This window comes from Trachypithecus francoisi, unplaced genomic scaffold, assembly GCF_009764315.1.
Source record: "Trachypithecus francoisi isolate TF-2019V2 unplaced genomic scaffold, Tfra_2.0 Contig01440, whole genome shotgun sequence".
Classification (NCBI taxonomy): Eukaryota; Metazoa; Chordata; class Mammalia; order Primates; family Cercopithecidae; genus Trachypithecus; species Trachypithecus francoisi.
Window position 1 is genome coordinate 5,112,644 of NW_022681431.1, and position 17,240 is coordinate 5,129,883.

The 17,240-nt window shown below is 42.5% G+C and overlaps 1 protein-coding gene across 5 annotated transcripts in view; it reads right to left on the minus strand.

The window, feature by feature from the left end:
• Positions 1-17,240, minus strand: part of MTUS1 (microtubule associated scaffold protein 1) — a 159,872-nt gene that overhangs the window by 80,752 nt on the left and 61,880 nt on the right. For 4 of the 5 annotated variants that reach the window (XM_033226238.1, XM_033226230.1, XM_033226244.1 and 1 more), the window contains exon 4: positions 270-431. The exons of the other annotated variant lie outside the window; for it this stretch is intronic. In XM_033226238.1, coding sequence (XP_033082129.1) covers positions 270-431 — 162 coding nt within the window. The remainder of the gene's footprint in view (positions 1-269; positions 432-17,240) is intronic. 5 annotated transcript variants of the gene reach the window in all.

Sequence of the window (17,240 nt, forward strand, 5' to 3'; positions counted from 1 at the left end):
TACTCTTAACCCTCCAAAACACCATTACTTCAGATGACGCACTTTAGAATCCTTCATGCAAAAATATACTTTAACACACAATTATTTCAAGAGAGTTTTTCAAAGAATTTTGTTTTTTTCTGCCAAACTTTCAGAGCAACTCCAAGGAAGCAGTATGCATATTTTTCCTGAAACCCTAGAAACAAAAATTCTAATTATACGCAGAGCATTCGTTTTTCTTGCAATGACTGTTTCCACAACCCCCGAAGCGTGATATAAAGTTGACTTACAATTGTTGCTGTAAGTGCTCAGCTCACTGTGGGTGCTGGCTATTGAGGAGGTGCTTCCTGTCCTCCGCAGCGCAGAACTTTTCAAAGATGCTTTGGATTTAGGAAGTGGTCTAGACAAATTCACCCATGACGACTGTGCAGTTTTCAAGGATGCAGGCTTTCCTTGGGGTTTAAAAAAAAAAAAAAAGTTTCCACTGCTATTCATCCTGAAAGCCAGCACTTTTTAAGCCTGTAAACTCAAACTTCTGCACTAACAACAAAGTCAAAACACAAAATGAATATTCATGATCATGTAACTTCAGACGAAAGATGAAAGCTTCACGCAGACGTGTTTATTTTTGATCATTTAGAGGTAAGAGAGCAGAAATGATGAGGCAATTAGGATATGAGAAGTGTGGCAGTAACCCTGTCTCCTAAAGTAATTAACTCACACATGTTCCCTGAAGGAGAAGATCAATCAGAAGAATCGTGAGAAAGCAGCTTTTGGCAAAACTGAAATCAAAGAATAAACAAACTGATATGACCTCCCATACTGTTGACTAAAAAAAAAAAAAAAAAAAAAAAAATTCCATTAGCAGAATAGGCTATCATATAAGAAATAAGTAAGTGGAAAATTTCAAAATCACCCAAACAGAAAGAAAAATGCAACTTGGTAAGAAAAAACTTCATTTGAAAAAATGCCTAATGTTCTAACACCAGGTGGTGCTATACTATTCTTTTTTTTTTTTACTCTCACCTTTTCTTCTTTATTCTCCACAGTTTATTCTCACCCGCAGTCCTACCTTCCTTCTAAATCTCAAGGCTACTCGTGTTTCAAAGTACTTATTGAGTACTTTAAGTTTTTATCTTGGACTGACATGCTCCTGTTTATGCTGATTATAGCTCCATTGTTTTATTATTATTTTTTTAATCTCACTTTGTTGCCCAAGCTGGTCTCAAACTTCTGGCCTTAAGCAGTCCTCTTGCCTCAGCCTCCCAAACTGCTGGAATTACATGTGCAATCCACCCCACCCAGCCATATAGCCCTATTTTTAATTTTTTTTTCCAGCTTCACACCATTGAAATCATCTTTTCTTTCCCAGATCCCCATATATTCTAGCACTGTCTCCCATTGCAGCCAGTACCACCTAACAGAAGTTGAAAAGGACCTTTGATGAAAATGACATTGTTGTGTATCACTAAGGATCTCATAAGCGAGTCAGCTAATGCTGCCAGAAAGTCATGCCCATTGCTTTGTTCCAGCGATTTCGCTCATAAAATTCTCATCCTAATGAAGAAAAAGATGCTGAAGCTCCTCAGGCCTGGCATGTGAAGTGACCACATTAAGCTCCCATTTCGGCTCCAGCCTCACTCTTGTATTGCTCTTCAACATCCACGTGTGCTCTGCTCCAATCAACCTAGCTTTCTCTCTGACACCAGGGCACACCGTGTGCTATTCTATTAATATTCCAACAGGCACATCTTTTCTTTTCAAAGAGCTCTTCTTCCTCCTCTTTTTGAATCCTTATTTAACCCTTTATATCATTGTCTAAACTGTACTGGACTCCTAAAATCCTGTCCTTCCATCCCTTCCAACTCCATCGTGTTAATCTCCTGAATGTGAAAATGAAGGTTGTGACCCAATCTAAAATTTGGGATTCTCCACTATGCACAGCATGTGGCCCAGGACAGCTTTGAATGCTGACCCAATACAAGTTCATCAATTTTCTTAGAACATTATGAGATTTTTTTGCTATTTTTTTTGTTAGCTCATCAGCTATCATTAGCGTATTTTACGTGTGGCCCAAGACAATTCTTCCAGTGTGGCCCGGAAGTCAAAAGATTGGACACCCCGATCTATAGGATGGTGATCTTAGTTTCAATCCTTTTATTTAACATTAATTTCACAGGCTTAAAAGGCAATGTAGGGTTGATCCCTACCTACTTCTTCCCCCTTAGGCCATCTCTCCACCCTTTCATACACACACACCCCTTAATGGTTTCTCTCCAGTCATTTCACTCTATTCTTCTGCTTATGTACATCCTTCCGACTGAATGGCCTCCTTTCTATCCCCTCCCCTATTTCTGTCCAGTGAATGCAAAGTCAGCTCAAGCTTCTCTTTTAAACTTTGCTACTCATTTGCAGCTCCACCCTAGGCCTACTGAATCACCACCTGCAGTTTCACAAGATCCACAGGTGATTAAAATGCACGTCGAGTTTCTGAAGCACTGCTGAGAATCAGGACCTCTTTGTGAGCTTATCCTGCCAGGACACCCTCCTCTGTGTGCCATGGACTACACCCTGCTTTCTGCTCACACCACGTACTTGCTTCTATCATAGCATTTGCCCCCACATTCCTCTTGGACCATCTCCAAGGTTCTTGAGATCAGGAAGAGCACCTGATTCAATTCGGGTCCTCAGGAACTGGCAAAGGTCTAGCATGGAGTGAGCCTTAATAAATGTTTCCTCAACAAATTCATTTTTTTAATGCCCAGAGTAAATGATATATTTTGAAAATGTGTTCGCCCAACACCTGCATTGAAGCATTCAGTGCTTAACTCATTTTCATAAGTTTATGTGTCTCTTCAGTCTATTAGAGACTTTTTTTCTTTACACCCTTTACAATAATTAGCAACTGTGAGATGGCAAATACCCATTTTAAAAATTTATGTTTAGCCACCAGTTTTACTTGCTTTAGGAGGAACAGAAAAACCGGTTTTTAGAATATAAATTTACCAAATTGCTGCCCTTTCAGCAGAAACAATGATGAGTCATCATCATCACAACTGATAAGCAAGGGTAGGCAAGTAACAGATCAAAATGACTGGGCCAAGCCACAGTGCAGCCAAGGCTTCCTACATTTTGGAAATCCGCTTCTTCTTCAGAAATACATGCCTCGTAGCTTTGTTTCTAAACACACCTTAGGTTTGCAGACATTTCTGTGTGCGCCTTGGAACTACTACAGAAGACCTGTACCTTCACACAGCTGCACTAGAGGAAAGCTCACCCCTGCACCCAAATATCATTTCCCTGACCTCCCCTATCTCACTGGCACCCCCATCCAGGCCCACCCCCTACACCTAATGGCAGCCAGTCCTCGCCAAAGTCTTCCCAATTCCACCATGACTCTTGACTAACGAGCACTGAGGAGAACAAAATAAATGCCGATTTCACCAAAAGATTAGTTCCTTTGATAGTGAGAATAATCCTAACAGTGTGTGACTATTACTATCCCAGTTTATAGATGAGAAAATTACTTAGGTGGTTAAATGGCATACCTGGGTCACATAGCCAGCTGGTGACAGTAAGGCTTAGAATCCAAGTATCTAGCCACCCGCCCAGTGTTCCCTGGGCCATGCCACAGAATACAAGCATCTCAGTTAAAGAAGTATGAGGCCTGGAGGCAGACAGAGTTCTGACTGGAGCTCTTACTAGACAGGAGCTCCTACAGCGGAATGGGGAAACCAGTGCGCGTGCAACAAAGACATTTAACTATTTCACCAACAGCTCCGACGTTTAGCTTCACAGTAAAGATGATCTCAAGTCGTTTTAATTGGATTTCATACCAAGCAATAAAATATGCACATCATAAGCAATATTAAAAGTCAAACATAGCAATATTAGGTTAACTGAGAGACTGCAAGTAACCCAGGCACTAAATTCTTAAACAGTGAAATCAATACAGGACTTCTCTGAATTACAGTCCTGAAAAGATGACATTTACCAGCTCATATCGTATTGTGTAACTTATCCCAGATGTGAAAGATAAAGATTTAAGATCTACTTGCCAGAATACTATTGACCTCAGCAGTTTATTTTAAGCTCACGCACTTAGCATAGACTTACGTATAGACAACAGATTTGTTTTTATTCTGTAATTATAACCATCTTTTATGTAGGGAAAATCTGGAAGGTATATAACACTTCCACTTTGCCTCAGATGGTAACACAGACAGTCTACCGGATTTGAAGCAAACTTTCATTAATCAACCAATTTACTGAAACACCTCAGAAAACCTGAGTAAGTGTACTATATTTAACAACAATAAAAATCAGTAAAAGACGCCTAGCAAAACTAAAATTTCAATGGAAAGATAAAGTGAACAACAGGATAGTGTTAATATTAATATTATCCTGTTCTGTAAAACAAGATGGTAGAATGGTGCTTGCCAGGGGCTGGTGGGGAAGGGAAATGGGGAGTTGTTCAATGGGTATAAAGTTCCAGTAATGCAAGATGAATATGTCCTGCAGATGTGCTGTACAACACACTGCCTATGTTTAACAATACTGCACTGTGCACTGAAAAATGTGTTAAAGGGTAGATCTCGTTAGGTCTTCTAAGAAAGAAGGAAAAGAAAGAAGAGGCTGGGTGCAGGGGCTCATGCCTTTAATCCCAGCACTTAGGGAGGCCGAGGTGGGTAGGTTGCGAGGTCAGGAGATCGAGACCATCCTGGCCAACATGGTGAAACCTCGTCTCTACTAAAATACAAAAAACTGGCTGGCTGTGGTGGCCCGTACCTGTAGTCCCAGCTACTCAGGAGGCTAAGGCAGGGGAATTGCTTGAACCCAGGAGGCACAGGTTGCAGTGAGCCGAGATCACACCACCGCACTCCAGCCTGGGTGACAGAGCAAGACTCCATCTCAAAAAAAAAAAAGAAAAAAGTAAAGAAGAGAAGAAACGAAAAGGAAGAAAAGAAACCAAAAAACAGGACTTGGAGGGGGCAGTGATAGCTATGAGATGTGGGAAATGAAGGAAGGAGAACAAATTATACAGGAACACTGAGAAATTATCACATTGGCTAGAGAAAAACTCAGAATTAACCTGGTTGAGGGGGTCCCAAGGCAAAAATAAAATTATAAAGTTCCATTTTGCAAATCCCCTGCAAAAAGAAAAACTTACATATTTTAAGTTTGTATTTACCTATATGTTGAAAAAGTCCAAAAGGCCATACCACAATTTTGTGAGACTAGTAAGAGGTACAGCAGAGTCAGACAAGGAAGAACAGGGAAGGTGCAGAAATGGTAACTTTTCCTTCATACTTTATATACAAATACATTACTCCATATGAATTTTAATTTTACAATGAGCCTATTTTATAATGAAACTATTAAATATTATTAAAGTCAATGGGGTCAAATTTAATCAGATAAGACACCTAAGACAAAACAAAGAAATAAAGAAAGGATAAAATTGGATCAATTAAGTTGATTTTAATAATCATTTTTATTTCTGGTCATCTGTAATCATTACTTATTCTTCAATCTTTTTTTTATTTTACAGTACTAAAAGAAAAAACAGAATCAGTATTCTAATTGACGCTTTGTATGGCTATCATAAAAACAGTCGCTTTACTACTGGAAAGTTCATCATGTTACCCTCATGGGATGTTTCCTAGGACTGGACATTAAAGCCCAAGAATGAACTCCTGAAGGGTGTCCTTTGTCTCGACCCTTATGTTAAATGATTCACTCTCCAGGAGAGAGTTCTCAGGGCCCTCACAGGTATGTAGTGTAATCTCTCAGCAACAATTTGGCCTTCTCCATTCTTGAAGGAAGGCCTAGGGAAGAAGGTGGGTCCCACACCACTCACAGATCACCTTTAATATCATGACAGCCATTTCCAGAGCCACATAAACATCTACCAAAGCAACTTCTCGTCTCTCAACTATCGCCTAGATGCAAAGGAATTCAGCATTAACATACATATATTTTTAAATTTTTGTAGAGGTGGCGTCTCACCATGTTGCCCAGGCTGGTCTCAAACTCCTGGGCTCAAGTGATTCTCCTGCCTCGGCCTCCCAGCGTGCTGGGATTACAGGTGTGAGCCACCATGCCCAGGCTTCATATCTTTTTCACAAGACTGTTCAGCATTGAAAAGGTGACTTCTTGTTTATACATTTGGTAACAATTTATGGATTTTGAAGATGAGTTTTAATCAGTTAACAAAGAAACACTGACTACTATATGATCTATATCAAAAGACACATATCTGTTTTTATTTTTTTTGAGACAGAGTCTCACTCCATCACCCAGGCTGGAGTGCAGTGGTGTCATTACGGCTCACTGCAACCTCCGCCTCCCAGGTTCAAGCGATTCTCCTGCCTCAGCCTCCTGAGTAAGCTGGGATTACATGCACACACCACCACACCTGGCTCATGTTTTTCTATGTTCAGTAGAAACAGGGTTTCAGGAGGCTTGTCTCAAACTCCTGACCTTAAGTGAGCCACCTGCCTTGGCCTCCCAAAGTGCTGGGATTACAGGTATGAGCCACTGCGCCTGGCCAAAACAGATCATCTTAATAAAAATCTGGACAACAGATTCACATGAAGATGTGTGTTACCCAAGTATTTATGTGCTTACCTAGTAAGGCAACTGCAAGTAATCACAAAGTTCAAACATATACAGAGCCGTAAACACCTGACATCCTGCCACAGGATGAACTACCAGATGTTCTCAGTAAAAACTGTAAACTAGAGAAAACATCATGTCTCATCATAAGATATGTTGTTCTGTAGTTTATACGGCTTAGTAGGAACACAGGTATCATGGGGAAGAAGAAGAAAATGAGGCTGGAGAAGTAGGTAGTTTACAGTCGGGTGAGACATGGCACTGAATGCCAGACTCACAATTTTAGACCTTAATTGTGAGGGATGGATATGGTGGGAAGATGTGTGTTGCAGGGGTGGGGGAGACTGAGGCTTTCTTAGCATTTACATCAGAACTTGATCGTGTGGTAGCAGTGTGCAGAACTGATTGAAGACTGAGATCAGGGAAAAAGGAAGCTAGTATACCAGCACCTGCCAGCTTTAGAGAAGTGAGAATTTTAACTAGAAAATGAAAAGATTATTGAGGTCCATTTGAAATATATCAGTAAGGCATGCAGGTTGCAAGGCCACTAACTACTAAGGTCAGACACAGAAAATGCCAAATTGACAGACACAGTTAAAATACAAGACATGAGAATATGTATTTTTTTTCCAATTAATTCAGAGAATGTTCTAGCTATCATTATAACTTGGGTTTCTTAAACACAACTCAACGACACAGGGACAGTCACCTGTAGAGTAATTATCCACAGTAACTAGGAATTATTACAAAATCACGGGAAACCTAAAAGTGACAAACAAGTTAACGGTAAGTTATGAGAGAAACAAATTATACATACTCAAAACCCTGTTTGCAGGTCCACTTCCAATTAAGCTTAAGGGACCAAATTCTCTCAACACTAAATATACATGTTTAAGAATTTAGCTTCAGGCCGGGCGCGGTGGCTCAAGCCTGTAACCCCGGCACTTTGGAGGGTCGAGGCAGGGGATCACCTGAGGCCAGGCCAGGAGTTTGAGATCGGTCTGGCAAACATGGTAAAACTCCATCTCTACTAAAAATACATAAAACATTATCTGAGCGTGGTGGTGGGCACCTATAATTCCAGCAACTTGGGAGGCTGAGGCAGGAGAATCACTTGAGGCTGGAAGGTGGAGGTTACAGTGAGCTGAGATCCTGCCACTGTACTCTGGTCTGGGCGAGAGAGCAAGACTCTGTCTTAAAAAAAAAAAAAAAGTGAAAGACTTGAGCAGATATCTGTACAACCATCTTCATAGCAGCATCATTCACAATAGCCAAAATGTAGAAGCAATACAACTTTCACAGGCAGATGAATGAACAGAAGGTGGTACAGCTATGCCATGGAATATTCTCCTGCCTTAAAAAAGAAGTTGACACATGATACAACATGGATGAACCTTGAAGACACGGTGCTAACTGAAATTAGCCAGTTACAAATATGTAACGATTCTCCTTCATGATTACTAGAATAGTCAAACGCATATAGACAGAACATAGAATGGTGAGTGCCAGGCGCTGAAAGAAATGGAGAACTGGGGGTTAGTAAAATGGATACAGGATTTCAAAGGGAAAACAAAGTTCTGGAGATGGATACGGAGAATGGCTGCACAAAAATGTGAATGTACTTAATGCCACAGAATTGTACATTTAAAAAAATTGCTCAAGTGGCACATTCTGTGCAATGTATGTTTTGCCACAATTTTTAAGGTTAAAAAAAAAAAGGAACTTGTGCAACTAGTTAGAGTACGATATTAAAAAAATATAAGTCTTACTGGAACAAAACCATACTGACACCATTAATAAGGTGGTATATAAATCTCAGAAATATAAAAATTCAGGATAGGGGCCGGGCGTGTTGGCTCACACCTGTAATCCCAGCACTCTGGGAGGCCGAGGCGGGCGGATCACGGGAGGTCAGGAGATGAGATCATTTTGGCTAACACGGTGAAACCCCGTCTCTACTAAAAATACAAAAAATTAGCTGGGCATGGTGGCGGGCGCCTGTAGTACCAGCTACTTGGGAGGCTGAGGCAGGAGAATGGTGTGGACCCGGAAGGCGGAGCTTGCAGTGAGCCAAGATCGCACCACTGCACTTCAGCCTGGGCCACAGAGCGAGACTGCATCTCAAAAAAAAAAAAAAGGATAAAGGAGGTATCTTAAATCAGCAAAAACACTTATTTGTGGTATTAAGATATTTGAATTATTAAATGAAAATTTGAGAAGCAGAACGGTATAGTGGTTAAAAGCTGACAATCTCAAGGCAGATCATCTAGGTTCAAACCCGCGCCACCTCACACTGCCTAGTGAGCATGTTCCTTACCACTTTGCACTTCTGTTTTCCCATATATAAGAATGGGGTTGATAGGAGTAGTCCCTACCTCATAGGTTCTTGTGAGAATTAAATAAATTTATAATTTTAAAATGCTTAGGCCGGGTGCAGTGGCTCACGCCTGTAATCCCAACACTTTGGGAGGCCGAGACGGGCGGATCACGAGGTCAGGAGATCGAGACCATCCTGGCTAACACGGTGAAACCCCGTCTCTACTAAAAATACAAAAAAAAATTAGCCGGGCGCGGTGGCGGGCACCTGTAGTCCCAGCTACTCGGGAGGCTGAGGCAGGAGAATGGCGTGAACCCGGGAGGCAGAGCTTGCAGTGACTGGAGATTGCGCCACTGCACTCCAGCCTGGGCAAAGCGAGACGCCATCTCCAAAAAAAAAATGCTTAGAACAGCATCTGGCACAAAGTACAATACAAATATTAGCTATTAGCGCTCACCATCCACCAAAATAAATTAAATTGGATTACAAAGCAAAGGGCTTAAGATGAAACCATAAAACACAATAATTAAATATAGGTCAGTCTTCTTTGTGAGTAGAGAGCATCTTATGCATAAAAACACAGGAAAAGATAAAGGAAACAAGATATTTGACAACACAAAAGTGAAAAAAGATTAAGAAATCACCATATGCAAAATAAAAAGACATAAAAACAACAGGCAAGGAAATGAACAGCAGCAGATCAACAAAAAATCCTATGCCCCTAAATGTAAGTGAGCAAAAGCTCTCAAAAGAATGAATTCTAAAAAGAGTTGATAACTTTTTTTTTTTCCAAGCTCACTGTGTCTAACACCTTTCCTGGTGAGCCAACTGTCATTCCTAATCCCCATCTCCATTGCTTAACCCCACAGAAAAGTTTAAAAGTCAAATACTTGCTTCCTGATCTTTCATGCCAGTAGGGGCAAGAGCCACATCTGGTCTGTGCCAAACAGACACAAGGACGAGAGGGCAACGGGGGAGCTGCTGAACGTGTGTCCCCAATTAAACGAAGAGAGGAGGAGGTCCCTGCCCCGAGATGCCGTCCTTTGCTTCCAGCCTTTGAACACAGTCACAGGAAGTGGTGGCATGCACATGGAACTCTTAGCAGCCATATTTTAACTGAAAAGCCAATGACAAAGCCACATGCTGATGTGAGACGAGCAGAGAGGCAGAGAGAGGACATTTCTGAATCGTCAAACCTGGAACAGCCTGCCTCTAGCCCTCCCAAAGCATAAACACACACAGCCTCTGGTTTACATCCACCAGTTAGGTTTTCTGTCGCCTGCTGCAAATTGTGTTCTTAACTGCGCCATTCTCCTGCCAGCAGTATTGGATGCAGTTGGTTTCTCTTTTCTCGTTGAAAGGTTTTCCTTACTTGGCTTCTGGGATGCCCCTACCTTCCTGCTGTTCCTTCTTGACTTTGGAGAGTCTAGGGAGCATCCCAGAGCTATCCTTGACCTGTGCTCTCTACACTTACTGCTTTGGGGATCTCATCCAGTCTGGTGACTTTAAATATCCTCTATATGGTGCTGAATCCTAAATTTATATCCATAGACCAGATTTCTTCCATGCACTTCAAACTTGCATATCCAGCTTTCTACTCCACACGGCCTCTTATCAATCATTTCAATGTAACTGAGTTTCAGATCTCCCCTTCCCAACATCTGTGCTTCCACCATCCAGTTTCATCTCGGGTAAAGGCTGCGCCATTCTTCCATTGCTCACACCAACATGGTCATGGTCATCCGTGACTCCTCCCTTTGCTCTCACCCCCAATCCAATCTAAGCAAACCTCACTGGCTTTCCCTTCAAGCACATACCTAGAATCTGACCAGACCCTACTGCCACAACCTGGGTCCCAGAAACCATAACCTCCTGCTGTCATCACAGCAACTCCTCCTAACTGATCTCCCTGTTCCTACCCCACCTACATCCAATCTACTCCCAACACAACTATCAGAGTGATCCCATTAACATTTAAGTCACTCCACTTCAAAGTCAAAATCCTAATTATGATTTTCAAGACTATACATGATCCATGCTGGGCACGGTGCCTCACGCCTGTAATCCCAGCACTTTGGGAGGCCGAGGTGGGTGGATCACCTGAGGTCTGGAGAACGAGACCGGCCTGAACAACATGGTGAAACCCTATCTCTACTAAAAATACAAAAACTAGCTGGCCATGGTGGAAGGCGCCTATAATCTCAGCTACTTGGGAGGCTGAGACAGAAGAATCGCTTAAACCCGGGAGGCGGAGGTTGCAGTAAGCCGAGATTGTGCCATTGCACTCTAGCCTGGGCGAAAGAGCAAGACTCCGTCTCAAAAAAATAAAACAGCAGACACTGTCTCCATTATATACATAAACATACGTGCATGAGAATATGCAGAAAAAAAAAAGGTACCACATAGTCATAAATTTTTAAGTTAAAAGCTATTTGGTGGTGGTAAGATGACAGGTGTTTATTTTCTCACTTTTAATTTAAAATGCTATACCTTTAAAATAGCCTACTGAGAAGAGAGTAAACTTGACAAACTATCCAATTTGCCTGGTTAAATTCAAGACACAAGAAGTAAAGAATAAAACAGGGCCCCGCATCCCTTTTTTGATATTGACATTGACAAGAGGCTCTGGGTCAGCCTCTTCTTTGTTGACTGCCAGAAAGCCAATCTGTTGTGTTCTAATCACCTGCTGGCCCTCCTCTGTATTTTCACTCCATTTGTACTTACTTTGACCGCAATCTCTACATTCTATACTTTGAGCCGTAACTCAGAGTATTGAGAGAAAAATATCTCAATCCATGTACATCCTCCTTATTTCTCGGATCTCAGGGGGCAGAAGTTAAACAGCACAAAGCATCAACATTAAACCAAGTCTGGCCCCTATCTATTTAACAGTGTAACTCTATTACACTATATAATCTCCTATATTACAGAAAGAAAAAAATTAAGCAAACTTTGGTATTTATAATTACACCCTCATCCAAAATCCCACAGTTCTTTTTATTAAATTTTACTGTTATAAGAACAAATGTGATGAGAGAAGAATTTGTCACCTCTTCTGTTTGGCAGTTAATACCAAGAAGGCAAAAACCTTATCTTACGCATCCTACAATCCCTCAGTGTCTGGGACATGACTTATCTAGCATACAAAATCTATTAAGTAAATATGTTGCAGAACACAGTGTATTTCAGTAACACTCTACATTTATATCTTGCAAATGTGATTTTAGTATTCTACCTTCTAGAGTTCCTCAAGGCCATAGGACTCTGTATAATTATCCTCGTTTGCTTAAATTCAAGGGTAAGTTCCCCAGACAAAGGCACAGCAACACAGGTGAGTCACAACAAAAACACAGCAAGTCTGAAGAGTGCAGTAATTTGACAAAGAAGCAGAAAGTCCCACAAAGCAAGGTTCTCACGATGACTCCAGCTGCAGAGAAGCGCAGCATTCTCGGTGATGCCGTCAGTACCTGCCTCTGCAAGTATGTTCACAAGATGTCTGTGGCTTCAGGTGGGGATTAAACAAAAATAACTGCCTTAGTCACAGGCCTGGAACATGTGTCCCACAACTACAGGAACATTTAAATTCAGAGGGGAGTAAACCAAAGGCTTAGCGCTGTTGCTTCCTTTTCCCGGCTACCATACAAAGGAGATGAACAAGGGTCTTCACATGTACACTAGCCAATTTATTTACCATCTGACACTCATGCTAATAATGCCTGATAAGAACAAAAGAAGGTGCACAGTGAGCCTCCTGGCTCATTTGGAGTCAAGGTTTATGAGCAGAGCTCCACTGGGCAATGAGATGGTGAGATCACTGAGACCTCAGAACTTAACACCATCTTTTTTTTCTTTTCTTTTCTTTTCAGAGGGTCTCGCTCTGTCACCCAGGTGGCAGTACAGTGGTACAATCATAGCTCACTGTAGACTCAAACTTGGGCTCAAGAGATCCTCCTGTCTCAGCCTCCCGAGTAGCTAGTAGCTGAGACTACAGGCAGGAGCCACTGGGCCTAGCCTGTCCTTATATTTTTATGTCAGCTCTTTTCTGAGGGTTTCCTTGGTCTCTACATATTTTTACTCTTAAACTTCAAGCATGCACATACCCCTTTGAGGTGCTTCCCAGTTTGTAGCCTCCTCCAATTTCACACGCCCCGAACGAAACTCACTATTCTCCTCCAGAAAACTTGCTACTCTATTCCACATTTCACTTCATGACCTACCATGAAGTGGTGGGTAGACACTTGGGACTGTTCACCACCAAAAGAAGTGACCAGACACTTTCTGCAAATTATTTTAAATATGTACTCTACCATCTGTTCCCAAAAAACGTGTAGCACTCGTGCTAGTTTGTGTCTAGAGTATTAGAACTAATCAGCCTCAATCTCCCTGAAGGCAGAGGCTCATCTCATTGACCCCGGGACACATCTGCTGTGTCCAGCAGGACATGCTCACCCTGGCCTTGACGTTCCCCAAGCACATGGTATCTTTTGAGAACGCCACATCTGCACCTTCGGGAACCCCAGCAGCCTCCTCTACTGGCAAGGCACATGCCAAACTCCTGCAGGCACATTCCAAACAGTTCAAATGTCACCGCCTCTCCTCCAGTTCTCTCTCACAATGAGTTAGTGTTGCTCCTTTACTGTGGATACATAGTGCTTCGCACAGGTCTCCATTCAAATCAAGCCAAGCAATGTTTCGAAACACCTTTTGTGTAACCAGTACACTGTGCACTGGAAAATATGAAAATGACTAAGAGCTGAACTCCATCCTTATGGATTTCACCGTCTAGAAGGAGACAGACATGTAAGGAAATAATCAGCATACAGCACTATGAATGCAAAGTAGCAGAGAGGCCAGGACAGCTGAGCTGGAATCTGAAGAGCCAAGAGTTTTCATTAGAACGATTTGCTTAGACACCCCCTTATCCCCTCACCCTCCAACCAGTAAGCTCCTTAAGAGGGCATATTTGCTTAATCCTGTTTGTAGTCTCAGAATCTAGTACACTGCCCAACACAGAGCAGGGACCCTAAGCACTTCTTGAATGAATGGGCAGGCCTGCACTGTGACATATTAAGCCTACTCATGAGTCATTCCACAAAGCAATCTTCTCCATAATTACTGCCAAGTGAGAATTGTGTGAAACGCCTGGAAAAGATCAAGCATTTACAAGTGATGATGTCTGTGAGGACGAAAAGAGGACACGTGCCTCATAGGCACCCACATGGCCCTGCTGGGTTGGTCCGGACCTCCTCCGCCCACCCACTTCCTCCAGCCCACACCACACACAGTGGGTGGTTCACTGTTCCTTGCGCACCCCACACCCTGCCTCACCTCGGGGTCTCTGCACGGCTGGTCCCTGTGCCTGGAAAGTCCTCCCACCTGACATCCAAAAGCCTCCCTCCTCCCCTCCTTGCAAGTGTTTGCCCAAATGTCACCCTCTCAGTGAAGCCTTTCTTGATCTACCCGTTTAAAAATCTAATTTCCTTCACTGCTTTTTCTTTTTTTTTTTTTTTTTGAGATAGGGTCTTGCTCTGTCACCCAGGCTGGAGTGCAGTGATGCAACCTCAGCTCACTGCAACCTCCACCTCCCAGGTTCAAGAGATTCTCCTGCCTCAGCCTCTCAAGTAGCTGCGACTACATGCACCTGCCACCACACCCAGCCAATTTTTGTATTTTTAGTAGAGATGCGGTTTCACCATGTTGGCCAGGCTGGTCTAGAACTTCTGACCTCAAGTGATCCACCTGCCTCGGCCTCCCAAAGTGCTGGGATTACAGGCATGAGCCACCGTGCTCAGCCCTTTATCTGTGGATTCATCATCATGAATCACCACTTGTAAATGCTTGATCTTTTCCATCATCATGAATCCAAATATGTATTTATTTCTTAATCCCCTTATTAGAATTTAAGGTTCCTAATGGAAGGAATGGGTCTCTTCTGTGCACTTCATTCCAGTACTTAGAAGAGTTCTTAGCACAAGCCAGCCTTCCTCACATTCTCCTTCACACACATGTGGTTTAATGAAGAATTCACTCATGTCCATGAAAGAAGACAAGAGTGTGTCAAGATTCCTGCATGTACATAAAGGACCAGGGTTAAGAGCACAGACTGTGGGGCCAGAATACCCGGCCCATTTCCCATCTCCACCAATTACCCCACTGGGTAACTTTGGACAAGTTACTGAAGCTTTCAGACCCTCAAATTCCTCATCTGTAGAATGGGGATAATCACAGCATCCCTACTCGGAGTTGTGAGAATTAAATGAGATTATGCATTTAAAACAAGGCTTAGCATTGTGCTTGGCGCACACAGGCATTCAAAACACGTTAGTGACTAATGCTATTTTTATGAAAAGAGATCCTGAGATATACTCTAAAGAAAGTGATTTAATCACATACAAATATAGAAACACCTATTAGTAACACATTAATGTTAAATTTTATTCACATTTTAGAGACAGGGTCTTGCTGTGTCACCCCGCCGGGAGTGCAGTGGTGCAATTATAGCTCACTGAACCCTCAACCTCCTGGGCTCAGTGATCCTCCCACCTCAGCCTCCTGAGGAGCGAGGACCACAGGTGTGTGGCACTTGCCCAGCTAACTTCATTTTTTAAGACAGGGTCTTACTCTGTTGCCCAGGCTGGCCTCACCTCCTGGGCTCAAGTAATCCTCCCCAATTGCTGGGATTACAGATGGGAGCCACCATGTCCGTCCTCAAGGTGGTTTTTAGAATAACTCATTGAGTAACAACCTCTGATTTTTAGTAATTACTTTATTCAAGTATGCGAAAAATCTCTCGTAATTTTGCTTACTATCTCTCTCAAACTCTTACCTAGAAAAGTTTAAAAGGACATAAAAGTAATTTGAAGTAGACTTTAAATTCTCTTTAACACGAAATGAATGAAAAAAAAATCAGTTTACATAAACCACGAAGGAAATACCTTAGCAAGAAAGAAGAGAAACCTGCAATGACAGGCAAGTCACTGCAAGTTTCGGACCGACTGCTGTCTTGAAAGGAATTTACTTTATTAACTCACAATAAACTCAATTGAAACAAAGAGTTGCCCGTTTGAAATGTGGTTTCTCTTTCTCTAGAAGAAAACTAAAACCCATCTCTTTCGGGAGGCCTTTCTTCACCGACCCGCCCCTGGACATTCTTCTTTTGGGGCCTTTTCCCCACCCATCACCATTCTTTGTGCAGCTTTGTGTTTGCTGCGTAAACACGCACTCTCCCTCCTCAGTTAGCTCTCCCGAGTCACAGGGCAGGGAGGGAATCCTGTGCTACTTCTGTAATCCTGCCTGGCTCAGGCTGGCCACTGAAACAGCAACTGCATGTGTGTAGAGAAGAACACAGATATTTATCATCTAAAACCTGGGAAGAGCTGGTATTGCCTCCAAAACAGAGTGACAGCGGGTCTCTCTGAAGATGTCTGGATTGATCATGAAGGATTTACTGAGCAGTTATTTATTCAGTGCATTAATTTATTATTACTGTATTTTTTATTGTTTTAAGTTCCAGGGTACACATGCAGGCTGTGCAGGTTTGTACCACAGGTAAACGTGGGCCATGGTGGTTGGCTTCACCTAGCAACCTAGGTATTAAGCCCGGCATGCATTAGCGATTTTTCCTGAAGCAGCATTAATTTTCCATAACCACATAAAATCATTTACATCACAGTAAATTGACATCAAGCTTTAAACCAAGGCCTGAAAAGAAAAGTGCCACATTTTCTAAACCACTCAGCTGGGCAACAAGAATTTTAATTTTTAAAAAATTAAACGTTAGCCTGGTGTGGTGCTTCATGCCTGTAATCTTGGTGCTTTGGGAGGCCTAGGTGAGAGGATCACTTAAGCTTAAGCTCAGGAGTTCGAGACCAGCCTGGCAACAAAGTGAGACCCCCACCCCCATCTCTATAAGAAGAAATAAAAATCAGCTGGGTATGCTGAGGCACACCTGTGGTCCCAGCCACACGGGAGGCTGAGACAGAAGGATTGCCCGAGCCCAGGAATTCAAGGCTGCCGTGATCTATAGTGCAGCCACTGCACTCTGGCCTGGACGACAGAGTGAGACTGTCTCAAAAAACAAACAAAACAAAACACAAATTAGACTTTATTTTATTATTAAAAATAAAACTCAGGCCAGGCACGGTGGCTCATGACTGTAATCCCCACACTTTAGGAAGCCAAGGCGGGTGGATCACCTGAGGTCGGGAGTTCGAGACCAGCCTGACCAACATGGAGAAATCCCATCTCTACTAAAAATACAAAATTAGCCAGGTGTGGTGATTCGTGTCTGTAATCTCAGCTACTCAGGAGGCTGAGGCAGCAGAAC